We start from the raw sequence: 25,730 nt of genomic DNA on the forward strand, positions 1-25,730 counted from the left end.
AAAAAATCTTACATGCACTACGAGTGTAATTGAGCAAATCTGTGGTGTTAATTTAAATGGAATTCTGTACTACGGGTGGGTGACATCATATCATTACACCAGTAGATATTTGTATTATTCCAATAGTCCCTAACTTACGATGTCGATGTGCTTCGATGACTCGATCATAACTTGAAAATCTACTAGGTCGAGACATGGCCCAGCCTACCCAGGAGTCTTAAAGAACGGTGATCAGTATGGGGTAGTACACTGTATATAGTTAATAATTGAACAAATTACTAGGGCTGTCAACCGATTCAAATATTTATCTGTTCTAAATGTACCTTGAATGAATACTTTTCATGTTTTTAATACTCTAATCAACATAGCCATGGACATTTTATGCAAATGTATGTTTATTATTAGTGAAACCTACTCAACACCGAGCATGAAGACAAAATATTCTTGAAAATGCTTTAACGTACCGTATTTTCCGGACTATAAGCCGTTACTTTTTTCCTATGCTTTAAACACCGTGGCTTAAACAATGAAGCGGGTTTTTTCCCGGTTTCACAAGCTTCAAGCCAAAACACTGAGACCCATAACATTAGACCAATGAAATTGCTGAACGGGTTCAAGTGAACCAATGAAACTCTTTATATTAAATCAGATGCGCTCCCACTGAATCGGGCCGCACCACATCAAAAATATGGATGCGGTTCCTCTGACGTTTGACCTGCCGCTCACTCTGACTGTTAACAGGAAATGCGAATCATTCGTCATGCTGAAAACAACCGGGCATGAAAAAACACACTTCACTTGTGTTCTGAGCTGCACGGCGTCGAGAGAAAAACTTCACCGATGGTGATTTTTAAACGCACGACGATGCCAAAAGAAAAACTCCCGAGAGAAATGGTTGTGAAAGGAAGGAGGAAGACAGTGAACAATGACTTTCTTGGTAGGCTACTGTTTAGATACAAGCCGTGTAACAGACACTGTCTTTCATTAAAGCCTGTGTAAAGTTCATTAGTTTCAATGTAGGAACCTGCGGCTTATAGACAGGTGCGGCTTATTTATGTTCAAAATAAAAATCTTTGTCAAATTCAGTGGGTGCGCTTATATTTGGGTGCGCTTAATAGTCCGGAAATTACGGTAATCATGATGTTTTAAATGAGGTAAATCATCAGTTTCCACACAGACGGTTTTAATTGCAGGACGTGTGCTTGGCCAATGGGTAAATCAAATGTTTAGTGATTGAATTTTTTTATATCTGAGTAAAGAAAGGACGCCGTGAATAAATGTGTTGCGCTGAAGGTTTAAATTTCGCCTCTGTTATATTTATATTTTTATAGAATTTTCAACAGGTTCATTTTGACAGCTCTACAAATTGCATTACATAATTTAGCAAAACGCCAATTTACAGTATTGTACTGTATAATATATGCAGTATACACGTATGTGGCAGTGAGTGTGTGGACGGTTTTGCGAGTGGACGGTGGAGCAAATGCTGCCACGTTTGCCATGTGAAACTGTGTGAATAATCTTTACAATTTTGTCGTATCGCCTTCGTCGTCTTCAAATTGAACCATCGTAACTCGGGAAATACCTGCACTTGATATGGATCGTGAAATTTCGTTTTCAGCAGATACGTATCAAAGTACTTTTGAGAATGATCTTCACTATTATATACTATCTACGTAGCATTTCACTTCAAATTAGGTGCTGCCAATATAATTCGAAATAAAATAATATTTATAAATATATAAATAATTATGATCTGTTGAAAATCTTCAGGTTATTTTTCTGTAACAATAAAATGTCCTGGAAAAGTATTGCATCAAAGAAGTGGCTGTGTGTTCTGGCTTTTTACCACATGCACAACTTCCACATGGTGATAAGTGTTATCTGTCTTTCACACAGAAAGTAGTCAAGGGTCAGGGAGTTTGCTTTTTAAGTCGTCAGCGTATGAGCACAGGCAGTAGTGCGTATTGTCCAAGGCAAGAAACGTGAAACGACGCCTCACCTCTCTCACGACCGAAGGAAGGCCGACTTCTCCCGCATGCACCGTTCTGTGAATGCCACATTTCTCGGCTTCCTGTAAACAACAGACGCTGTTACACACGTTCACACCACCAAGCTCATGACCGATTTGCAATTCTGATTGCTCAGGAGATATCGTTATTTTTCTGGGACAGTATCTGTAAAATTTGTGCAGCTGCACTTTCCATTTTTTGTCTCATTATGCATGGCCTTGTATCATGGAGGTGCCACATAATCATGAAGTGCTAATAATAAATTGATCTGATGATATTTAACAAATAAAAATGTGTTCAAGGGTTCGATAGTGAGATGTTGAACTTTTTTTTGGCAGAGTCTTCACTTTCAGCATATTGTATTAGTCAGAGACTTCGGTTTTTACCACAGGTAGAAAAAAAAACTTTCTTGTATTAACCCAGATGTTCCACAACATTAACTGAAACTGTAAACAAATTATGCGGTATAAAAGTGTTGTTCTTTGATACACAAAAAAGCTTTGGCAGTGGAAAACTGCTTGAGCATAAAAGGAGTAAACCACTTGTGGAACCATAAACCTGCTAATGGAAAAAAAACATTCTCTGTCAGAATAATAAGGAGTCCCACCAACCAGTAACTGATTAAGTACCTATAACAGCATGCCCTGATTCTAAAAGGCAGTATACTCTCATGCATTTTATATTTAATGTGTTCAGGCATGCTGGCTGCCAATAGGATAAGAAAAGTATTAAAGGGATTTAATCCTCACATTAATGAAATAAACAGAGCTATTCCAAGCGATCATACCAGACAAGTACTCCTGGGATTTCCTTTTGTTTTTCCTCTTTTGACATTCTTTTCTCCTTATTTAGTTGTGCACATATTTCTCACATTACTCTCTATAACACAAGGTTCCAAATGGCAACCCACTCTATCCTGAGTATATCAATAGCACATGGCTGAACCATCTAACAGGCGCGCTTTAATTTTTTAAAGAAAAAAAATGTCTAAAAAAAATATAAGAAACCAACGATGCTTTTATATGAATTGCCATAAAAAAGAAAGCTTTGAAACAGTGCATCTGGTTACTAATAGATCACACAACTACTGTCAGATGTGTGTTACCTGTGAGTTTCAGATTTTTTGACAGTCTTTTTGTGAGTATTGCTTAACTCCGACTCTCCAGCCACGTCCCTAAAATCCTATATAGCACCTTATAGTTGGGAGTAAAAATCTAAAAGAGATATGTAGTGTCACAAGAAACCTTGAATTAATCATCAAGTTCCAGATAAGCATTGTGATAAACGGCTAAAATGCTTTTCCTAGCATTCATTCATTCATTTTCTCCCGCTTATCCGTAATTCGGGTCGCGGGGGCAGCAGTCTAAGCAGGCCCCCGCCTTCGACTGCTGCCCAATCATCACAGCACCGTCCCTTACGGTCCCTCCTGCAGGTGGTGAGCCCACGGAAAGGCGGCCCCACGCCACTCCGACGTCACGGACCTTGATATTTCCCTCGTAAGGGACCCACGGAGCATAGAGGGTTAGGGGCCTTGCTCAAGGGCCCAAGAGTGGCAGCTTGGCAATACCGGGGCTTGAACCCCAGACCTTCCGATCGGCAACCCAGCGCCTTAAGCGCTGGAGCCACCACTCCCCCCTTTTCCTAGAAAATGAACCTTACTCAATTCTACCATAGGCATTTCATAACAGCACTGATAACAGGTAATTCCTATCTTTCCTTGCTTATCAAAGAATACAGAATCATAGAATACAGTCACAGGGGTCAAATGTAAAGAAACTTGATGGCCCCTGGATACACATATGTTAATTCTGTAAGGTACAAACACAATAAGGCATTAAATTACTTAGCAATACCAGGCTTAGCAATACCACTTGGGCTCTTTTCCAATGAGATCACATCCTAAAATTTGTATTCCATTTTACACCCTATTCAAATATATTCTTACAATTCAAAGAACAACATGTCCTACGATTTGATCAGTTTATAGTTCCGTTTAATGTTGTGAAACATCTGCAAAACAAGTTAGCTAAGAACTTGGTCTCTGAGGAGTGGTTACTGAAGATGCTGTCCAAAACACAAACTAAAATTTCTTACAGAAAACTAGACTCAGCAGCCCCTGAGAATCAGTTGTTACTATGGAACTATGGCACAATTGCATATGAGCCAGCTGTAAATGCTGCTGTTTTTAAGGTGCAGCTGTTTTTTACATGTCACATTTACTTGAGAGCACAGTGAAATTTCTTTATTCGCACCAATATCTCAGCAATGTTAAGAAGCAGAGGTCAGAGCACAGGGTCGGAGGGGGGTGGGGGGGGGTAAAAGTGGCAGCTTGGTGATGCTGGGGCTTGAATCCCTGACCTCTCGATCATTAACCCAGAGACTTAACCACTGCATCAATAAAATAAGCTTTTTCACATGCCAGATGTTTACATAAATGCAAAAAATATTCCGCAATAACTGAATTTCACACACATGAACCAGATCAAAAGTTTGCATACCCTTGCTTCTTAATACAATTAGTCACCTGAATGAAGGATTTGCTATGGTAGTCCAGAAGTCTCGTGCACTGCTTGTTTTAAGTGATTGCAAAATAAAAAAAATTTCCATGCTTAGGTAGAGGGTGTGCGATAATGAAAAAAATTATTATATTGCAATATTTTCTGGGATTTTTGCCGATAATCAGACGATATTTTGCATGTTTTAGAAACTCCCTTTTACAATGTCAGTAGGATACGGATTAATAGGAATGTTATACTGAAGGACAGGGTATTTATTATTTAAAACTGAAGTATCCAATTGAGAACAATAAAAACCACTGCTCTGCTGTACAAGCAACAAGCGAAATGCGAAACCTCCTGGAACCTCATGCGCAAGAGTTTGGCAACATGACTTATACAAGCAATAAAGTAATTTCACCCAGGCAATGTGTATCCTTGACTAACGTATTTAAAAAGCTGTTTAAACACATCTCTCTCAAAGGCTTGAACTGGTACAATGTTTTTGGCAATGTGATTGGTGATGGTGTTTGTTATACTGTATCCAACAGTTACCATATTATCGCACATGATACTGTATGTATGTATTGCACACCATTGTGATTAGGGTAACTGAGGGAGTCAAATGCAACCATCAACAAAAGGTGCAAACGTTTCCTGTTTTGTAAGCAGAAAATAACAGCTAGGGGGGTAAAATTGAAAAACATTTAAGCATTTTGTCTTCTAGGAAACATGTAAAGATCTTAGGCAGTGTCTAAAGGGCAACAGTAATTGAACACAAATTAGAACAAAATAACTTACACCCCCCTGGAGAGAAAAGAGTTTGGAAAACCGAATAATTTGTGGTACCTTCTAATCAATGAGCAGTTGAATCTACTTGGGACAAACAAGGGACGCATGAACAACTATCACAACCACATAAAAACAACAAGCCGTTTGATCAACCTGGTAACAACACATTATTAAGAAATAAACGGTACGCGATCTTTTACAATGGTTCATGTGTGTTAATATAGATATTATTTTGTACAGTCTGACTTGTGAACATCTGCTATGCCTTTTATGTTTTAGGTAGTGTTGCCATAGCAATGCAATTTTTATTACCACTTTCATTATTGATATTCTTATTATTTCCATTGTGTAATTTATATGTAACTTTAAACTCTCATTCGTAGCAAAAGGAGGAATTTGTACCTCGTAGGCTATGCAGTGGAGAGGGCAGGCGTCGTGGCTTAGAGATTCATCTCCTGCTAGATCTATGCCCACTACGCCATCGTTTCGATACTTCTTGCACAACTCCACCACTTCCATGGACCACTCTGCACAGAGGAACCACACACACACACACACACACACACACACACACACACACACACACACACACACACACACACACACACACACACACACACACACACACACACACACACAAAGATGATTTATTAGTGCATAAGTAGGCAACAGCGGGACCAGGGCTAGTGTTCTTCTAGACTTTCGGTTCATTAAAACAAAGGGTCTAAAGTCATTTTGTGATCATACAGTGGATTATTAGTGGTGAAAGAGCTGTGTGTATTTCATGCAAACATCAGTAGTGTGAGCACTGACTCGGATTTCACATGCAACATTCATAGGCGTGTCCGATATTTATATCTCTCACACACAGGCACACACACACACACCTCACACAGTCACGATATATATTATGACTACTGGGAATTAGTAAACAAAACGACTGGAGGTACACGTCTGTGTGAACTGCCTCTGAACTGTCTATTTTTTGTTTTACCAGTTTTTATTTTGCTGTAAATCTTAACCTAGCACTAACTAGCATTACTAACTTATAAACATGCTGCATGTAGTATTTTTTCAGTGCCGAAGACTGAAAATTTGACCACATCAAAAGGCTTCTGTGAAATTGGCCAATTCCTATTTAAAAACATTTATTATAAGTCTCGGATTACGAAATGTTTCCCATCCCATTGTATTGCCTTTTATTATCAGGCGCTATGTAATTATTATGATCAGCAACACTGTAGTGTAAAATCCAATGTACAAATCAAACTAATAGTACGAAATGTAGAAATATGAAGACGCTCCAAAGACAATGTGCTTTCATAAAAGAGAAAATATATATAAATATACTTTTTTCCTGCAGAACTATATTAGTACACCCCCTTTGCAAATTACAAACCGTTCCAGATTAGTTTTTTATGATCCGAGCGTGGATTGAATGAGAACGCAAAGAAATTAAGATTTATTGTTTGGGAAAGACGCCGAGATCACGCTGAGCACCAAGCGACTTTACTTCCTCTCCACACCTCCTCGTTTTTGAAATGCCACTCTGTAGATAGCAGCAGGATGATAAATCAACATGACTACGGTCAAATAAGCAGAGCAGGCAGATTTTGGACTCCAGTAAGCGGACACAGTTAAGAGTGCGCTGAGAGATTCCTCCTAGAGACTGGGAGCGAATTATGGTTCTCTTCAGTCCAAGACACAATTGGGCACACAGGAAGCAGGAGAGAGGAAGTTAAAGTGAAAGTGAGAGTGAAAGTGGGGTACGTTACTTGGCATGTGCCGCATGCAGCACAAAATGGACCTAGCTTTGATCTTGAAGTCCTTCTCTCCCTGCTTCAGGCCCTCTTTCACAAGTTGCACCACATCATCTGGGGTTACATCACCTCTGGCAAAGGAATCAAGGGACAAGGACAAGGCCCCAATCAAAATAATTATTTTTTTTTAAATAAAATGCTTGATAAGATTCTTTTAGATGTGTGTGTTCAGTAGTGTAAGGATGCCTTACTCTTCCTGGTTCCAATGTATCGGGTCCACGTTGCTGTTGGCCATGAGGTGAGGGCTGTACCTCGCCTCTATGTAAATCACTCCTTCTTTAGCTTTGGTCTCCACAAACTCATAGGCAATTCTCTTGATGGCCTCTCTGTCCCCTCTATAGTCAAAACATGTGGCAGGTAAAAAAATCAACAAAAAAACCCAACTCTATATAGTGTAAAAAAGCGAATCAGCAGTGTTAAATATTGAAGCTTGTTCATACTATATTCTATAAGTAAGGAACAGAACTAGATCACATTCCTTGTGCAGACACACCTATGGTCCCACCATCAGGGGCATTTTAAGCTCGTGTCGGAGGAGTTTCTTTAAATTATATTTATGCTAATTCGGCTTCAGATGAGGCCTAAAACTATTCAGAGCCATCTCTAGCTCTCCAATATCATGCCATAGTTGTTATTTTTCAACAGTCAGTTTTCCTTCAATAATTTGATAGGTTAGTTTTAGTTCAAAACTATTAATACAGTAGTGCTAGCAAAATTGGTGAATATATAACAGGAAAATGATTTTGTTTTTCTGGAATATCACTTCTGACTTAAAATAGAGGAACAGGAAGAAACTGTAAGCTGGACAGCGTGTTATAAAGTGAGCACAACATTTTCAGACTCTGCTTTGTCTAGCAGTGCAAAAATAAACAGAACATTTGGCCATATTGGGTCCAAAATGTCGCTCTATAAAAATGTTTTGATTACTGTAACCGTAGATGTGACGATTTTTTAGTACAATCGCACCATTGCTTGTTTGATAGTGTAGTCAAGTATTTGGGTCACCTGACCTTTCCTGCTATACAGTATACGTTTTTGTTTTTCCAAACTGTTATGTTTGGATGTTGGAGGCATTCAATTGTGTAGGACGTCTTTAGATGCGCTATAATAAAATTTTGCATTAACTCGAACATGGAAACCCAAACCTGTTCCAGCATGGCAATGCCCCTGTGCACAAAGTGAGCTCCTTGAAGAGCCGGTTTACATGTTTTGGAAAAGGAAAATCCTAAATGGCCTGCTATTGAGCTCTGATCTCATCCCTATTTAACACCTTTGGGATGAATTGGAATGCTGACTGCACCCCAGGCCTCCTCACCTACATCAGTACCTGCCTTTCGTAATACCCTTGTGGCTGATGAACACAAATAATCACATTCCAAAATCTTGCCAGAAGAGTGAAGGGAATTATAAGAGCAAGTTGGAACTAAATGTGGAATGCAATACTCAGAAATCACATAACATACTTATGACCAGGGGACTAAATACCTTTGGCAATATAATTGTATTTTCACAAAATTCAAACTAGTAAAATAACTGCTTTGGGGAATCTGAAAGTTCACAGCTCACAAAACTAGCTTACCTCTGATCTTTTTTTAGCACTTTATACAGACTTTCTTTCTACAGAAAAGGAAGTGCCTCTTAACCCAAAAATGTCACACATAGGTAAACGCATGAAAGCCACAAGGTCTGCACAACAGATGAACAAATGTCACTCTTCTGAAGCATTGGTTCCAGTACAGAGGTGCCTAATTCTACCATCAAATGGTTTTAGTGGTTTGATTTCCATCAATCAGAAGCCACACCCGATAGTCTACTAAAAGTCAAGATTGGGTGTTTAAACTGGTGAACTGAGGTGTGACTTCTGCTTGATTGGAAGGAAAACCAGATCAAACTTTACAGATCAAATTGCACAGCCCTGTTCTAATAGCCAGACCTAAAAGAAGAACGTGTTCCCATGCTTGGACTTTTTATGGCTCCACTGGACTTGACCCAAACAAAAAAACAAATGAATTTCCAACACAAGTAAAACAAGTCCAAGTGTTGTGTGTTTAATATTTAATGGCTTTGGCTGGAAAATGCATTGTTATTTCCAACAGATGCACAGCAGATTGTGGAGAGCAAAATGTGGTACAAAAACAACGGTTCAGAGTATTATTTCAATCTGCCCTGACTGTATAGCTTTTTGCCATGAAAAACATTTATGCAGTGCATGTGTGATATCATTATATACATGCTAAATACACTGCAAGGATCAGCTGATACAGTGGCCATCTGACTATCAGATTCCCATGTGCTTTTTGGAACATCTCATTCCACATTTAGTCCCCATTTGCTGTTATAATAACCTCCACTCTTCTGAGATGATTTTTGGATTGTGCTTGTGGAGTTTTGTGCTTATTTAGCCACTAGGGCGTTAGCAAAGTCAGGTGAAGGTTTCCCAAAGGTGTTCTTCAGCAGGCCTATAATTATTTAGGAGCTCTACAGCAGGCCATTCAAGATGTTCCACTCCAACCCATGTAAGTATATTCATCGAGCATCTGAAAAGGTTTGGGTCTCCTAGTTCAAGTGAAGGGAACAATGTATTGTGTGCCTCCAACAAGTGTGGTAGGAGCATAGAAAACTCTGAAACCCTGTTTATAAACTATATTTCACACTGCACAAAATTTTCCTTCATGATCTTACCTAAGTAAAGATATTACACACTGCCCAGACAAAAAGGTACTATCCAGCTGCATATTAACCTTCAATGCAGATGCTTTCATTAAAAATTAAATACTTTCAATACACTTATTGTAAGTATTATTAATCTTATACCCATCAGATAAGGTTATACTTACGCAATAGCAGGCATGTACAGACTAAACTTGACTAAGAATTCGGTGAGTGTTCCCGGCTTAGCCACTGTGATCAGTTTGGTCAACTCAGGCACAGTGTTTGCACAGAGGGTTATACCTCGCCTCCTAAAACACAGCCGGAGGAAGAATGATATAATTACACACAACAATAAGTAATAACATGCTGAGTGCTTTCATGGAGGTCTCATAACGTATTTTCCTAATAGAACTGGTGTGTAAACCTTGCCAATGGGATAGTTTACTTATAAATGCCACAAACTTTGAAATGCTTTGATGAAGATCATGCCACATTTACACAGCTGTATCCAAATTTGTTCTTTTGATAGCTGTGTATGGTTGCCTTCGACAAATGATCAGACCATTCAATATCAATATCTGTGACTGGTTAATCTGCATATGCGGCAGATTTTTTTCAGGAATCAGAAAGGCACTGTGTGCAAGAATGGTTTTCAAAACCTAGTTCAAGTGTCATTCAAGACTCTTCATTCAAGGCATATCTCTGCTTTTGACACAGTCAAACAGGACCAAATTTCAGATTTCACATACTCTATAACAACTTAACATTAAAGTCTATAAAACTCCAGAATTTGGTAATCTGGTGAGAAAAATTATACTGTAGTAATCAACTCAATTCTGGACCAACATGTGTTTACATCTGGGTGTTTATGTAAGCCTCATCCCTGTATAATGCAGAATGCAGTTTTAACAGTTGTATACAAATGTTTGTACAGATGTCTGTGGTCCGTTCAATTGTTTGGACGTCACTCTAAATGGTTTTTCTTTTTTTATATATATATATTCTCATGGCATCACTGAGCAAAAAGGGACCGACCCTTAAATATAGCCATAGGTTAACTCTAACTCTAACTTTAAAATCGAATTAACTCCTAATTACACCAGTCTACAATGAGAAGTATCAGAAGTAACATATTATATATGTTATTTACCATACCATAACTTTCCATTTTATTGTTTATGTAACATTTTCATGCTTTTTTTCATTGTGGGTGGCTTGGATCCATTGCTGTGTAGCTTCCCAGACTTTTAAGATACAACCTCCAAATTATACAACCTCCAAATTATACAGTTTTAAAGCTTACGAAATAATGTATAATGTGAATATCAGATAATTACGGAATACAAGCACTAGCACCAGATTAAACGAGAAGGTTCCATCTATATTCGGTATGGACTTCTTCTTCTGGTTTAGCCAATGACATAGATAAGTTGCACATGTAATGCACCATGAGGGGCCCAAATCTTGTCCTGATCACCTATTTTGCATCCAAAATATAAGTGGTATGCCTTTTTTTTTTTTTTTTACCACTACCCTTAAACTGCACTTTTGAGATGCAACCTTGCCACAAATGTTATCACAGAAGTTATCTGCGTTCTTTACACAGTTCCGAGGCATCTTTGCTTCTGAGGGAAAATATCACATGACTGGTCTTTGGAAATAACACTTTCACTGGCCATGAAAAATTTACTCTGCAGTGAAAGACCAATAAATCACAGTTAGGTAATCTTTAGTTTTAAATAGATAAAGAAAAAGATAAATGTGTACATTTTCATTTAGTATCATTTCCATTGTTCTACCATGCTTTGTTGAGAAGTTAAGAGACATCATGGTCATCAGATGAATATACTCGCCTGTGTATAGATAAGTATACACCCTTATTGTGAAATATCTTGTATTCTAATTCATCTAATCAAAATAAGAAAGAATTAGCACATATTATCTTGGAGGTCCATACTTTCCTAAGCTTTGTAGACCAGTGTTATTGCAATTGGCCAAAGAGAAGAATCTTAATGATATTACATCAATTACTGGAATCTTCCTAATTTTTTTTTAAGACAAAGGAATGCATAGTAGCATGTATCAAGTAGGGGAAAAACTGAAATTGAATATCTTTGCCGTGTGGACTCAACTGATAATGACTGTTTGTGGAACATTTTTTTTTCTCCCTCACACTTATTTTCACAAAACAGCATCTGAATTTAAGCTTTTTTGGAAAATCACATTCCTGTTGTGTAATCAATTATGTATAACTAATCTGTTTGTGAACATTCCATGTCAGTAGATGTGATCAGGCACAGCTGTGAAAGTACAGTGGGCTGGTTTTGTAGGGTTTTTTTTTTCCCAAAAATCTGTGTTTATTTCAAACCAATACTGAATAAAAACAAATTGAAAGAAGCATTATTATTAATCATTTAAATGATCTGGTTAAAAACAATGCTTGTTTTTTTTTCCTAAAATAAAAACAGTATTAACAGCAATAAGATCTGCTCTTACTTGGCCACATCAAGTATGGTCTCGACCCGGATGGCGCCATCAAGATGCGCGTGCAGTTCAACCTGTAGGTCCATAAACATAATACAAACTATTATACTTAGATTGTTGACAATTTTAGTCCTGCCAAACAAAGCAAAGAAAAGCTAAAAGTAGAATTTGAATTAACAGTAATACAATAAGAAAATGAAAGAAAATGCATCAGGATGCAAGAAAAAAAAGAAAGAACAGAGATTTTTTTACATTATGCACTCCTTTTTTTATCCTTAGTTACTGCCTGCTCAGTGTTCCAGTGTTATAAATGATATAACTTTTTTAGGAAACAGATCCATCTAGATTTCGTATTAAAAAAATTGTTGTTTAAATTATTATTTTTGCTCTTTCATTAAAATCATTATTATTGAAAGTCATTTAGAGTCACTCGATTTCATTCATTCTCACCCTCAAAAGTATACATTGTTGATTTAAGCCATTGTATATTGTTTTACATAGATTCTACACACATCCCATTTGTGTTTAGCCATCAGGGCCCCATCTCTTTTAGGTTCCTATTACAACAAAACAATTGTTCCTACGGTCACATGTATTACAGAGATTCAGTTTCTCTTTGTGATATCAAGTGCAGCTAATCAAACATCTGTACTTGCTGTATATGCACAGTCAAAGCATTTCCACTCGTATTATAAAGTCAACTGAAATGGTAGTTCCACAGCGAATGTTGTGCGTTAGTGTGCTTGCGAGTTTAAATAAAAAAAAAAAACGCCAGATTTGTCCTTGGACTGCTTTATTTGCATGTTTCACAATACAGAAACATTATTCACACAGCAGCAATAAAACAAGTATTTCTTTCTCCAGAACCAGCGGACAGGCTGTAGCGTGAGAAAATTGTCCTGTGTTGTCAATGGGATGGTGGAAATCACAAGCAAAATAATAAAAAAATATGTTAGAAGGGGACCTATTTTAATAACCCATAATCAGTTGGCTAATACTGGTTTGGAAATAGAGAGAAAAACAGAAGACGTCAAGCTTTTATTGTCATTTCAACCATATACTGTATAGCTGACGCAGTACACAGTGATATGAAACAACGTTCCTCCAGAACCCTGGTGCTACATTAAACAAAATAAAGTTACACAACAGAAAACACTGAGTTAGTAACACTAGTAAGTGTCCTCGCCACATAAAGTGCAACGTAAACAATGTAAGAGATGTAAACAAATACATATAGATTATTAAAATTGGCAACTACAAATGTGGAAATAAATTGGAGACTCAGAGATCCATATGGTTTTTTTGTTTAATTTTTATTTATTTTAATATCTAAGTCATGTCGTCATTCAATATAGCAGCATGAGTGCAAGTGTGATGCTGTTTTAATCTAATCGTTATATGGACCAAAAAACAATTAATAAAATATTGTAGGAATAGTTTCTCTATATACATATAAAGAAATGGGAACTTTTCACTGAACTGTAATTGCTGAAGTTCAAGAATTAAAGTTTCCTATCACTTCAAAGTTGTATTCGCTTTTTCACGTGTGGTGAAAAATAAATGAAATGAAATCAAACGTGGTTAAAAAGAAATTAGAGAAATAGAACAGAAAACAGAAGTTGACCAAGCATTTTGTCATGTGATGCTTACTTGCAGCCAAGAATAGTTTTTCCAGCAAATTGTATTAAATATGTATTTTGTAGAAAGATTATGCAATATGGATTTTTTTTAACAAAACATTCCTGATCAGACCTTTGAGAGTGCATTTTTCCACTGTATTCTGTAAACATGGCATAAACACAGCTGTCCACAGTGTAAATATCTCCATCATTGAGGTGATGATGAAAAGTAAATGCATGTTGTGCAAAGCACATCTGTTTTTTCCAAGTTTTCCTGCAGCAATTCACACACAAAGCATCGTCTATTATGGATCTCTGTTTAACGTGCCACAACGTGTTTATATTGAAGAGCTGGAAAGGGAAAAATTCCTTACTTTGCAATTCTTATCTCGGTTTGCAAGTGTTTAAAACACATTTACGACAGACGCCCTTATTCAGGCCGATGTACAAAAGTGCTCTGAAAGTCTCCTTCAATGAATAAAACAACCTGAGAGTTCCTAGTTCAGTTTAGTTCTAGTTACCGCTTATGCCTTTCTGATGTCTTCTATTCGAAGTGTCAGAAATGTCAGGAATCAGAGGGAATATGTTGAGCAAATATGTGATACAGTGGCTGGGAAATGCATCAAATGCAATCGTGACTGTGTAAAGCAAAGGTTGTAATTAATATATAAAAACTTTCTTTCGACTTCTCCCATTAGGGGTCGCCTTTCATGAGCATTCGGCACATGTTTTTATGCTGAATGCCCTTCCTAACACAACCCGCCCCCATTTATCTGGGCTTGTGCAACCCTAATGGCTGGGGTCGTTTCTCTGACCGGGAATCGAACCCGGGCCGCAGCTTTGAGAGCGCCGCATCCTAACCACTAGACCACCAGGGAGTTGAAATTAATATATGAAAAAATGTATGGATAAGGATATATACTATGTAAATTTAATTCTGGTATTATATTAGACCATTGAGCTAAAATTCATATCGATCAAATGCTCAACAATAAAACTATTATTATTGAACAATAATCTGAAGATGGCATTAAAAATAACAATATGGGACCATCTATTAGACATTTAAAGACAGAGTGGCAGCTTTATTTGTGACTTCCTTTAGCTCTACCAAGCTCTATTAAAAGCAGCAACTTTTTTTAAAGCAAAATAGAGAACAAAATGCACCATGTTTGCTTTCATTACATCCTCATTTGCACTGTTCAGCCAGAACATTGAAACCATCATGACCAACATGATGTTGTGTAGGTCCTCCTGCTACCAAAACAGCTCAGTCTTAGAATGGACTCCAGGACATGACCAGTGAAGGTGTGCCGTGGTATCTGGCAACAAGAGATTATCAGCAGATTTCTTTAGTAATATAAATTGAGCGGTGGGGCCTTCAAAGAAAGAGGTCTTTGGGCAGCCTGTTGCCAAATCCTTCCTTCGAATACCATGTTATGAATGGAGCAAAGTATATCACACACACCATTTGAATCACTGATGATGAAGTGATCTCGATGTCTGACTTAAAAACATTTAAAATTAAGCCACTTTAAAGCTTCGGACAGAAAATAATCCTACGTGGGTGGCAAACATGAACCTCTATTTGTTATCTGTGAAAGGCACCAGCTTCATATTTCCACCAGCTGCTTGGCGAGGTATGGGTATGATATGAGAAGAGTAACAGAAGGAGTTGCTTTAATTCCCCAGTCAAGACTAATCAATAGCACGACTGCAGTGACTTCTCCTCACACTTCTCCACACCGTCACGATAACCTGATTAAAGGAGCGCAAAAAGGTCACGTTTGTAAAACAGGACATCGTAAAGCTCTTATCAGCTAAACTATTGTATCAGGTCACAATATCTTTGCTTGCTGCATGCTGAGTAAGTTAAATGGCTCCAAAGGGCACGACTTTCAATCAGCACTCTGAGGGAAGGGTGGTGAAATGCGAGCTTCTTGATCATAAGACATGCAACTGGATTGATATAGGCATGTCTCAGGGAAGTAGTAGCTCAGAGTTTAAGGTGTAGGACCGGAAGGTTCTTAACCCTCAAATGCTATCTAATCGAAGTTGCTCTGGATAAGGACATCACCAAAAATGCCAAGTCTCTATATTAAATCCAGATTAAGTATTAAATATGTGTGTGCATAGGATAATTCAAGGCTGCCTAAAACAGGGTGGATGGGTGCGTTAAAAAGACATGGTCACGTGCTTATTAGCCAGCATTGACAAGCTGGAGATGTAACTAATGTTTGCAGTGCAAAGCTCTCTGAACGGATACAAAGAACAGCACATTATTCTTGTTTATTTTATATATAAATCGAGAATTCTGCCCGCTGAGAACCACACAAATATAATCAGTGTGGCATGATTACTTTTATATGAAGGAGTTTAAATAAATAGTTATTAGTGAAAGAACTATTTTTTTTTTACTAATAACTCCTTCATAGAAAGAAAGAAAGAAAGAAACAGTGAGTGAGTGAGTGAGTGAGTGTGTGTGTACTGTGTATCTATTAATAATGAAGCTGTTGGTGTTATTTCTTTGTGCTGTTTATCGTTACATAATTTTTAATTTTTTTACTTGAACTTCCCCAGTTCTGCAACTTCATCTTGTGTCCCTGCCTATCAATAAAAATCGCCATATTCACCATTTCAGTTACGTGACACTCTAAAATCATCCATTTACATTTGCGTTAATTTTACGCCATTTGACAGACGCCCTTATCCAGAGCGACTTACGACTGAGCAGTTGAGGGTTAAGGACATTGCATAAAGGCCCAGCAGTGGCAGCTTGGTGGTGTAGGATTTAAACTATTCAACATTTAGCAGTTCGTGACACTTTATAAGGCAACGCTTTACTATGAAATGCTTAATAAACTTACCGGATCTACATGTACACTCAATGGTTTGTATGCACACCTTTCAACCAGTCAGAACAGAGAATTCAGACCATGACGTATTTTTAAATGTATGTTAATATATAGAACATTTCACATAGTTTCATGTATGATCATATAAACTTCAAGCACACAAACATAGTTTAACCACATTATGAGTCAATAAATGCCCTTGAAAAACTCCAAATCCCAGTGGAGAATTTATCCGCTACAGCCACAGTAGTTTAACAGCTGTGTTCACTATGTGCTTACTATCTGTACTACTTACTATTTCGAAGTGAAAGGAAGCTTTATGTAGTATTCTGTATCTCAATTACATTTTAATTCTAGTGTTCGATAAACATTTTGAGCAAATTTTGGACACTAAATGTTTTTGCTTGCCCAAGGCTTTGACCACTCTACAAAAAAGTTTTAGATATTTTTTAACTACTTTAACTTTAACATTGTATTATGTACATTGTATTAACATTGTATTAAGTATCAGGTGTGCTCCAACAGTAGACACTTTTAAATCTGGATTAAAAACATCATCAGTTTTACTTGTTTTATTCTTTTTAACATATTTTAAACTGTTTTTTATTAAAATCACATTTATTTTATTTTAAATTCCAATGTATCTCTGTTTTGTTGTGATTATTGTGATTTTATTTCTTGTATTTTTACATACACACACACACACACACACATCCGTGCAAAATCCATGCTGGGGGTTCTGAAATACAGTCCAACACGAATCATCCTGGGTTCTACTTAGCGAATGATTTTGCATGTACATGCAGAAGCAGCAGTAATACAACCACCCTTATTCACACACTGCACATCTGTACAGCTGGAAGATTTAAAAGGAACACTATACACAGTATTCAGAGCCAAAAAATACAGTCTATCAGATTTCCAAACTGCAAAAAGTTTAGGGATTTTTTTTTATGCTCAGTGATGTTGAATGCACAATTGGGCTCTGCCTCTCTAAAACATTTTGCTGTCATCGTGATTGTTCTCGTCGGCTGCGCTTCCAAGTGACATTACATTTAAAAGTATTTACTAAACTAATAATTGATGAAAACTGGTACAAAATACTGGGTCTCAAGATGAAAAATCGATTATTTTTAAATGTTATTATTATTTTTATTTATATATTTAACCGTTCTTTCATGAACTATGAGTGCTTGGTTAATTGAAATATAGCTTGTCTGAATGTGATCCCAAAAAAAAGTGTTTAAGTAAGCCACATTATACATACTTTATATATAATAATAATAATAATAATATATATATATATATATATATATATATATATATATATATATATATATATATATATATACAGTGAGGAAAATAAGTATTTGAACACCCTGCTATTTTGCAAGTTCTCCCACTTTAAAATCATGCAGGGGTCTGAAATTGTCATCGTAGGTGCATGTCCACTGTGAGAGACATAATCTAAAAAAAAAAATCCAGAAATTACAATGTATGATTTTTTTTGCTATTTATTTGTATGATACAGCTGCAAATAAGTATTTGAACACCTGAGAAAGTCAATGTTAATATTTGTTTGTTTGCAATTACAGAGGTCAAACGTTTCCTGTAGTTTTTCACCAGGTTTGCACACACTAAAGGAGGGATTTTGGCCCACTCCTCCACACAGATCTTCTCTAGATCAGTCAGGTTTCTGGCCTGTTGCTGAGAAACACGGAGTTTGAGCTCCCTCCAAAGATTCTCTATTGGGTTTAGGTCTGGAGACTGACTAGGCCACGCCAGAACCTTGATATGCTTCTTACAGAGCCACTCCTTGGTTATCCTGGCTGTGTGCTTCGGGTCATTGTCATGTTGGAAGACCCAGCCTCGACCCATCTTCAATGCTCTAACTGAGGGAAGGAGGTTGTTCCCCAAAATCTCGCAATACATGGCCCCGGTCATCCTCTCCTTAATACAGTGCAGTCGCCCTGTCCCATGTGCAGAAAAACACCCCCAAAGCATGATGCTACCACCCCCATGCTTCACAGTGGGGATGGTGTTCTTGGGATGGTACTCATCAGTCTTCTTCCTTCAAACACGTTCAGTGGAATTATGACCCAAAAGTTCTATTTTGGTCTCATCTGACCACATGACTTTCTCCCATGACTTCTCTGGATCATCCAAATGGTCATTGGCAAACTTAAGACGTGCCTGGACATGTGCTGGTTTTAACAGGGGAACCTTCCGTGCCATGCATGATTTCAAACCATGACGTCTTAGTGTATTACCAACAGTAACCTTGGAAACGGTGGTCCCAGCTCTTTTCAGGTCATTGACCAGCTCCTCCCGTGTAGTTCTGGGCTGATTTCTCACTTTCCTTAGGATCATTGAGACCCCACGAGGTGAGATCTTGCATGGAGCCCCAGTCCGAGGGAGATTGACAGTCATGTTTAGCTTCTTCCATTTTCTAATGATTGCTCCAACAGTGGACCTTTTTTCACCAAGCTGCTTGGCAATTTCCCCGTAGCCCTTTCCAGCCTTGTGGAGGTGTACAATTTTGTCTCTAGTGTCTTTGGACAGCTCTTTGGTCTTGGCCATGTTAGTAGTTGGATTCTTACTGATTGTATGGGGTGGACAGGTGTCTTTATGCAGCTAACGACCTCAAACAGGTGCATCTAATTTAGGATAATAAATGTAGTGGAGGTGGACATTTTAAAGGCAGACCAACAGGTCTTTGAGGGTCAGAATTCTAGCTGATAGACAGGTGTTCAAATACTTATTTGCAGCTGTATCATACAAATAAATAGTTTAAAAATCATATATTGTGATTTTTGGATTTTTTCTTTTAGATTATGTCTCTCACAGTGGACATGCACCTACAATGACAATTTCAGACCCCTCCATGATTTCTAAGTGGGAGAACTTGCAAAAAAGCAGGGTGTTCAAATACTTATTTTCCTCACTGTATATATATATATATATATATATATATATATATATCAAGTTGTAATTGCATATATATATATATATATATATATATATATATATATATATATATATATATATATATATGCACTAATAATCAGGACCTCTAAATTGATCTTGAATCATAAATTGCTCTGACTTGCAAATCTGTTTAACAATAAATACTGCTACTAAAAACTACACGCCCACAGCTTAATGCAATTCATCAAGACACTCACCATCCCCCATAATAGACAGGAGAATGGGGGGCCCCGGGGGGGCTTTCAGGACTTGGCTTGAAGGACTTAAATGTGAGTCCGACTTGAGCATGGATTTCGACGTCACAATTCGTTCCTTGCGGTATAGCTTGTCTCTGGGGTGGTCACTTTTACTTTTTTGCATTTTTAAAAATTGTAAATTTGAAATGGGTGATATTGAAAAAATAAATAAATAAATAAATAAATTTGCTGGAATATTTCTTTTAGATTGAACATTTGAAGGCACACTAGATGCAGGTGTGCTGCTACTGTATAGTATGGTTAGTAGTATGCAGTATATAGTCTGCATGTCTAGATATGATTTCAGGGATCATTCTTTTTTTGCTGCTGCCACTACTAATAATATTATTACTAATATAGAAGCGGTGAATAAGTATAAAGAAAAAGAAGTAATATCTCTGTAATATAAAATGCTCTGTAAAGTGTTGGCTCAGGTGCCACAAACTCAACCAAACTGCACAGAAGGAAACACCGTCTGCTGAGATACAAAAAAGTGAAAACACGTGAACTCACCTTGGGTTTGTCAAAAGCAGCTTTTCCGCTGTTCACACTATTTTCTGCCATGTTTCTCAATCAAGCGACCAACTTGCTTAATCTTTAGACCAAACCGAAACGATGTTGCCGAGTTGCTCAGCTGCACACGCTGAGACTAAAACCTATGTAACCCAACAGTTTTAAGATTGGGTTGCCAGACATTTCATAAGTCCATTTTTATGCATTCTGTTTTTAGACTTCAATTCAATTTAGTTTTATTTCTATAAACATTCTCTCGAAGCATCTTTACACAAATTAACAGGTTATAAAGTATGCATTTATATATTTCAAAACTTATCTCTTACAGGTTTATCCATAATGAGCATTCCAATGGCAAGGAGATGGCATGAGGAAGTAACCTTGAGAGGAGCCAGACTTCAAAAAGAAACCCATCCCTTCATCATCTAGGTGACATCTTATGTCTGTTTATTAGAATGGAAATTCAGTGCCACCGAGTTAATTCAGGTTCAAAATATGCCCTTTCGAAACCCCATAGACAGGTTGAAGGGTCCTCTTATTATGCCTGTTGCATTAAAATCTTGTGTAATGTAATGTAACAGGATAATTTTTTACACCACATGAATATATTTCATTACTTTATTGCATTTAGCAGAGTCCCTTTTCCAGAGCGACTTACAGAAGTGCTTTAAAGTCTCTATCAATGAATACATTCACACTGGTTCACTAGGCTGCAGACTTTGAATACCTGCAAAAATGTAAATGTTTCCTTATCCAAAGCGACTTACAACTGAGCAGTTGAGGGTTAAGGTCCTTGCTCAGCAGTAGCAGCTTGATGCTGTTGAGATTTGAACTTGTAACCTTCTTAGCCAGCATCCAATTCCTTTACCACGAAGCTACCACCTCTCATTAAAAACTGATTCTAAATATAACAACTATTGTATTGCACTTGCAGTTTTATTTGCAGTTGACAAATGTCATAAAATATACTGGAGTTTGGCACAAAACGCTGCTAAATTTCCAATTCCAGTCTTAACATGGACAGTATTTACTATTATATGGACTATTCATTTGCACTATCACAAGTCTTCTGTATGGGTCAGTGCTGCAATGTCAATGTTTCCACCATCTTACTTGATAACGTATCTCTAGTTATGTGTAGTTTTGTGATACTTTTGGTTCATTTATGTTGCCTTATGTAACACCTTGGTCCTGGGGAAAACATTGTTTTATTTCAGTGTGTACTGTATTGTATAAATGTGCAATGACAATAATAGTCTACTAAACTTGATTTGACTTGAAATGTAATATTACCAGGGCTTACACCTTCTTTAAATATTAGTATTTATTTTTGAAAAATAACATTTAATATTACAATACAGGGGAGTGGTGGCTCCAGCGGTTAAGGCGCTGGGTTGCCGATCGGAAGGTCGGGGGTTCAAGCCCCGGTATCGCCAAGCTGCCACTCTTGGGCCCTTGAGCAAGGCCCTTAACCCTCTATGCTCCGGGGGTCCCTTACGAGGGAAATATCAAGGTCCGTGACGTCGGAGTGACGTGGGGCCGCCTTCCCGTGGGCTCACCACCTGCAGGAGGGACCGTAAGGGACGGTGCTGTGAGGATTGGGCAGCGGTCGAAGGCGGGGGCCTGCTTAGACTGCTGACCCCGTGACCCGAATTACGGATAAGCGGGAGAAAATGAATGAATGAATGAATTACAATACATTGAGTATACATGGTCATTTGCAAGTGTGAATGATGGTATTTATTGACATTGGGACATAAAAAAATCATGAAAACCTCCTCGCTTGTCTTTTGTTGATAATAGGCTAACCTTCATGATTTATGTATACAGTATATCCAATCTCAAACACTCTAGCAATGAGTAAAATAAATAAATTGAAAACATGACCTTATAATCTGACTTTGTAAATAGTACAATCTCATTTATACTACATAGATTTCAATGCCTATTACAGCTTGTCAAGCTTTAAGCTATACAGCCATATGCTTATAATATGAGTGACCTCTACTGAGGAACATCAAGCTACTCCGTTAAAATTTTTCCAAATTGGTGCTAATTTAAATTCACTTATGCATGTTATACAAAACATGTTCTTAAATAATCAAATATTAAACATCTGTGTCAGTTGGTTTTCCCCTCTTCTCATATATGGCGTGGTCACTACATACCGACTTTGTCCAAGTTTGTGCATTTTTGTTCTATATTTAGTGAATATTTCTGTAGTACAGACAGGAGAGCATTTTTAAGCAATTATGCTAACCAGCTCAGTGAGCAATGCTGAGTGAACACTATGTCCCAACAGCAGATATAGAAATGTAACATTAGCTGACTAGCCAAACGTTGTTGGTTTTTTAGTAGGCTAGATTTCTCTAGCTAGCTATAATTAATTTAGCTACATAGTTAGTTATTTAGCACTGATGTCTCTTACACGTAATCAGGAGTAGCAGAACATTCAGAAAAATTTAGCAACTTTATAAAACTTTGATCTTAAGGTGTTGTAACATTTAGCTTGAAAGATTGGAGCAGGGAAATTCTGTCAAATATCGATATTTACTGCATAACACTTTTCTAAAAATGTATATAACTCAATTTTAAATATGATATTTTATATTTAAAACCCAAGCAAAAACTTCCACAGACAATATTTCTAATAAAGTTAGTTCTGACACTTTGATTTATGATTTAATATATATTAATACGTTCTTAAATTGTAATACAAAAAGTGTTTTGTCTATTATGAATCTTTAAGACACAAATGTATACATTGGTATGATATATATATCGTCTGATAACATGTTTTAGTTATAAGTATCAGTAATTTAGTAACAGTGTTACACCTGAACCCTCTCTCCAATCTTATACACAAGTTATCTTCTTTAAATTGTAGATGAGACCCTGTGTAACCTACAGAACTAATAAATGGATAAGTGTGTAAGGGAAGACCTGGTGATCTATCTGCTTGTGTGTGCAGTAAGATTTAAGGCAATTTGTGGTGATCTAAAGATCAGTGAAGTAAACAGTTGTGTCAGATGTCTGATCATGTAGCTAGATAGAGGCTTGTTTGTGGAGCTGGCAACTCATTTGCATGCTGTCTGACAGTGAACAGAAAGAACCGTTAGGTCTTGAATAGCTCATGCTGTCGAGGTCACGTGGCGAGCAAGTGGCAAATGAGCAACGCCTCTTCATGGAGGCTGATATCTATTGAGTTGACCTGCTGAAAGCAAGATGTTTTAGTTGTTCATGGCAGTAATGGAATATGGCGACGATATTCTTATTTATATATTCTTAATTTTGAGTAGGAGTGTAGTCAACAACTAGCGAGACAGGAGATTAAACTTATTAAGCTTAAGCTTATTAAGATCTTTTAAGAAACAACAACAGCTCAGGGAGGAAACACCTCCATATGCTCGAGCAGGAGGAGTCACTGCAACAGCACAACCAGCCTAATAACTTATATCAGAGCAAATGTAGACTTTAAGCCGCATCGTTTCAAAGCCTTAAAGCAAAACCCTTACGGTTTCAAAACCTTAAGTCCATTGGAGGTTCAGGGAGATGTTTTCTTTGTTTGTTTGTTTGATGTTTCTTTTTGTCCATGAACTGTCTATAGCAAATATCTATCTATCTATCTATCTATCTATCTATCTATCTATCTATCTATCTATCTATCTATCTATCTATCTATCTATCTATCTATCTATCTATCTATCACTTTGTCTGTCTGTCTGTCTGTCTGTCTGTCTGTCTGTCTGTCTGTCTGTCTATCTATCTATCTATCTATCTATCTATCTATCTATCTATCTATCTATCTATCTATCTATCTATCTATCTATCTATCTATCTACATTATCCCTTATATATTATAACACCATAAAATATAAATTATATAGATTACTAGAGAGAGAGAGAGAGAGAAATCTATATAATTAGATATAAATATATAGATAGTGATATATAATTAGACCTAATATATATATATATATATATATATATATATATATATATATATATATATATATATATATATATATATATATATATATATATATACTGTATATATATAATTTATTTATTTATTTATTTTTGTTTGTTTTTCCAATGTTCTTCATTTTTACTGGTTCAAATAGTTTGACACGACTGATAAGCAGTTAAACGAAGGCCATCAGCAGAATGTTGGTCAAATCAGCAAATTGTTAATTGGGGAAGAACTCAACCAAGGGTTTGTTTTTTTTCTCTAGATGCAGTGTTTGTGCAATAGGAAGTTAAGGTTGTTGATATAAGCTGGAAACAATAAAATTCAAGTGGCAGCGCAGTGCAAACACTGACAAAAGTGTGAAACAAAAATATTAGTGGAAGTGGCAGTGCATATGAATGGTGTTAATGTAACTATTCATGCTCAATGTTAAATGCTCAAATTAACTGGTGGGTATAATCACATACTGCCTATGACTCTGCTGAAGGAAGGCTGTTGCATACTCTGAAAAAAAAAAGAGAGAAAAGTTTGTGCTTTTTTTGACATCCTATTCCACATTTAGTCCCCATTAGCTGTTATAATAACATCCAATCTCCAGGTAAGATATTCCACTAGATTTTAAAATGGACATTTGAGAAATTATTTCAGCCACAAGGGTGTTAGTAAAGTCAGATTCTGTTTTAGGTGAGGTGAGGAGGCCTGGGGTGCAGTCACTCAAGATCTTCCATGCCAAGATTGTAAATCATATCTTCCTGAGGCTGGCTTTGTGCACTAGAGCATTGTCAAAATGTTTGGGTCTTCTAGTTTATGTGAAGAGAAAAATTAAAGCTACCACATCCAAAGACACCCTAAACAGCTGTATACTTTTAGCAAGATTAGATGCAACTTCTAGATGTCTAGTACAATAATCGTTTAGTACAATAATCGTGTATCTAGTATAATAATAACCCTTATGTTATAATATTGTAAACTTGTGCTGACGATTAGTAAAATTAAACAATATTAATAATATTTTTTAGCTAGTGTTAAATATCTTGGTACTTAGGAATTTTGTGTTTAAGTGTAGGCTTTTATGTATTTGGTCTTCAGTACAAAGCATTTTCATGCCTTCCATCGTGTCTTATAATTCCCTTATATCATAATACTCTTATAATTGCATTTCACAGTGAGTGGCCCATAGTTAGATCAGCACCTGGCACACTGGCATCTTTGTGGGCATCAAGATAAAATATGACACTTTAAGTTGTAGCCACTAGATGACAGCATTGCAGCAAAAGTTAACACAAGAACAAGC

The 25,730-nt window shown here is 37.0% G+C and overlaps 1 protein-coding gene and 1 long non-coding RNA gene across 2 annotated transcripts in view; both read right to left on the minus strand.

The window, feature by feature from the left end:
• The window catches only part of ada (adenosine deaminase), a 28,611-nt gene extending 7,971 nt beyond the window's left edge, over window positions 1–20,640 (minus strand). Inside the window, exons 1-7 of the mRNA XM_083570578.1 lie at window positions 20,467–20,640; window positions 12,268–12,329; window positions 9,957–10,079; window positions 7,311–7,454; window positions 7,075–7,190; window positions 5,702–5,826; window positions 2,003–2,074 (exon numbers count right to left, since the gene is read on the minus strand). Of these exons, the coding sequence (XP_083426704.1) occupies window positions 2,003–2,074; window positions 5,702–5,826; window positions 7,075–7,190; window positions 7,311–7,454; window positions 9,957–10,079; window positions 12,268–12,329; window positions 20,467–20,517 (693 nt within the window). The 5' untranslated portion in view covers window positions 20,518–20,640. The remainder of the gene's footprint in view (window positions 1–2,002; window positions 2,075–5,701; window positions 5,827–7,074; window positions 7,191–7,310; window positions 7,455–9,956; window positions 10,080–12,267; window positions 12,330–20,466) is intronic.
• LOC310742047 lies at window positions 6,259–7,068 on the minus strand. Its single transcript, XR_014538127.1, has 2 exons — window positions 6,354–7,068; window positions 6,259–6,315 (listed from the first exon to the last, which is right to left on the minus strand). It is a non-coding gene; the product is annotated as an uncharacterized lncRNA (long non-coding RNA).
• Window positions 20,641–25,730: the final 5,090 nt, after the last annotated feature.

This window comes from Silurus aristotelis (assembly GCF_946808225.1).
Source record: "Silurus aristotelis genome assembly, chromosome: 19".
Taxonomy (NCBI): Eukaryota; Metazoa; Chordata; class Actinopteri; order Siluriformes; family Siluridae; genus Silurus; species Silurus aristotelis.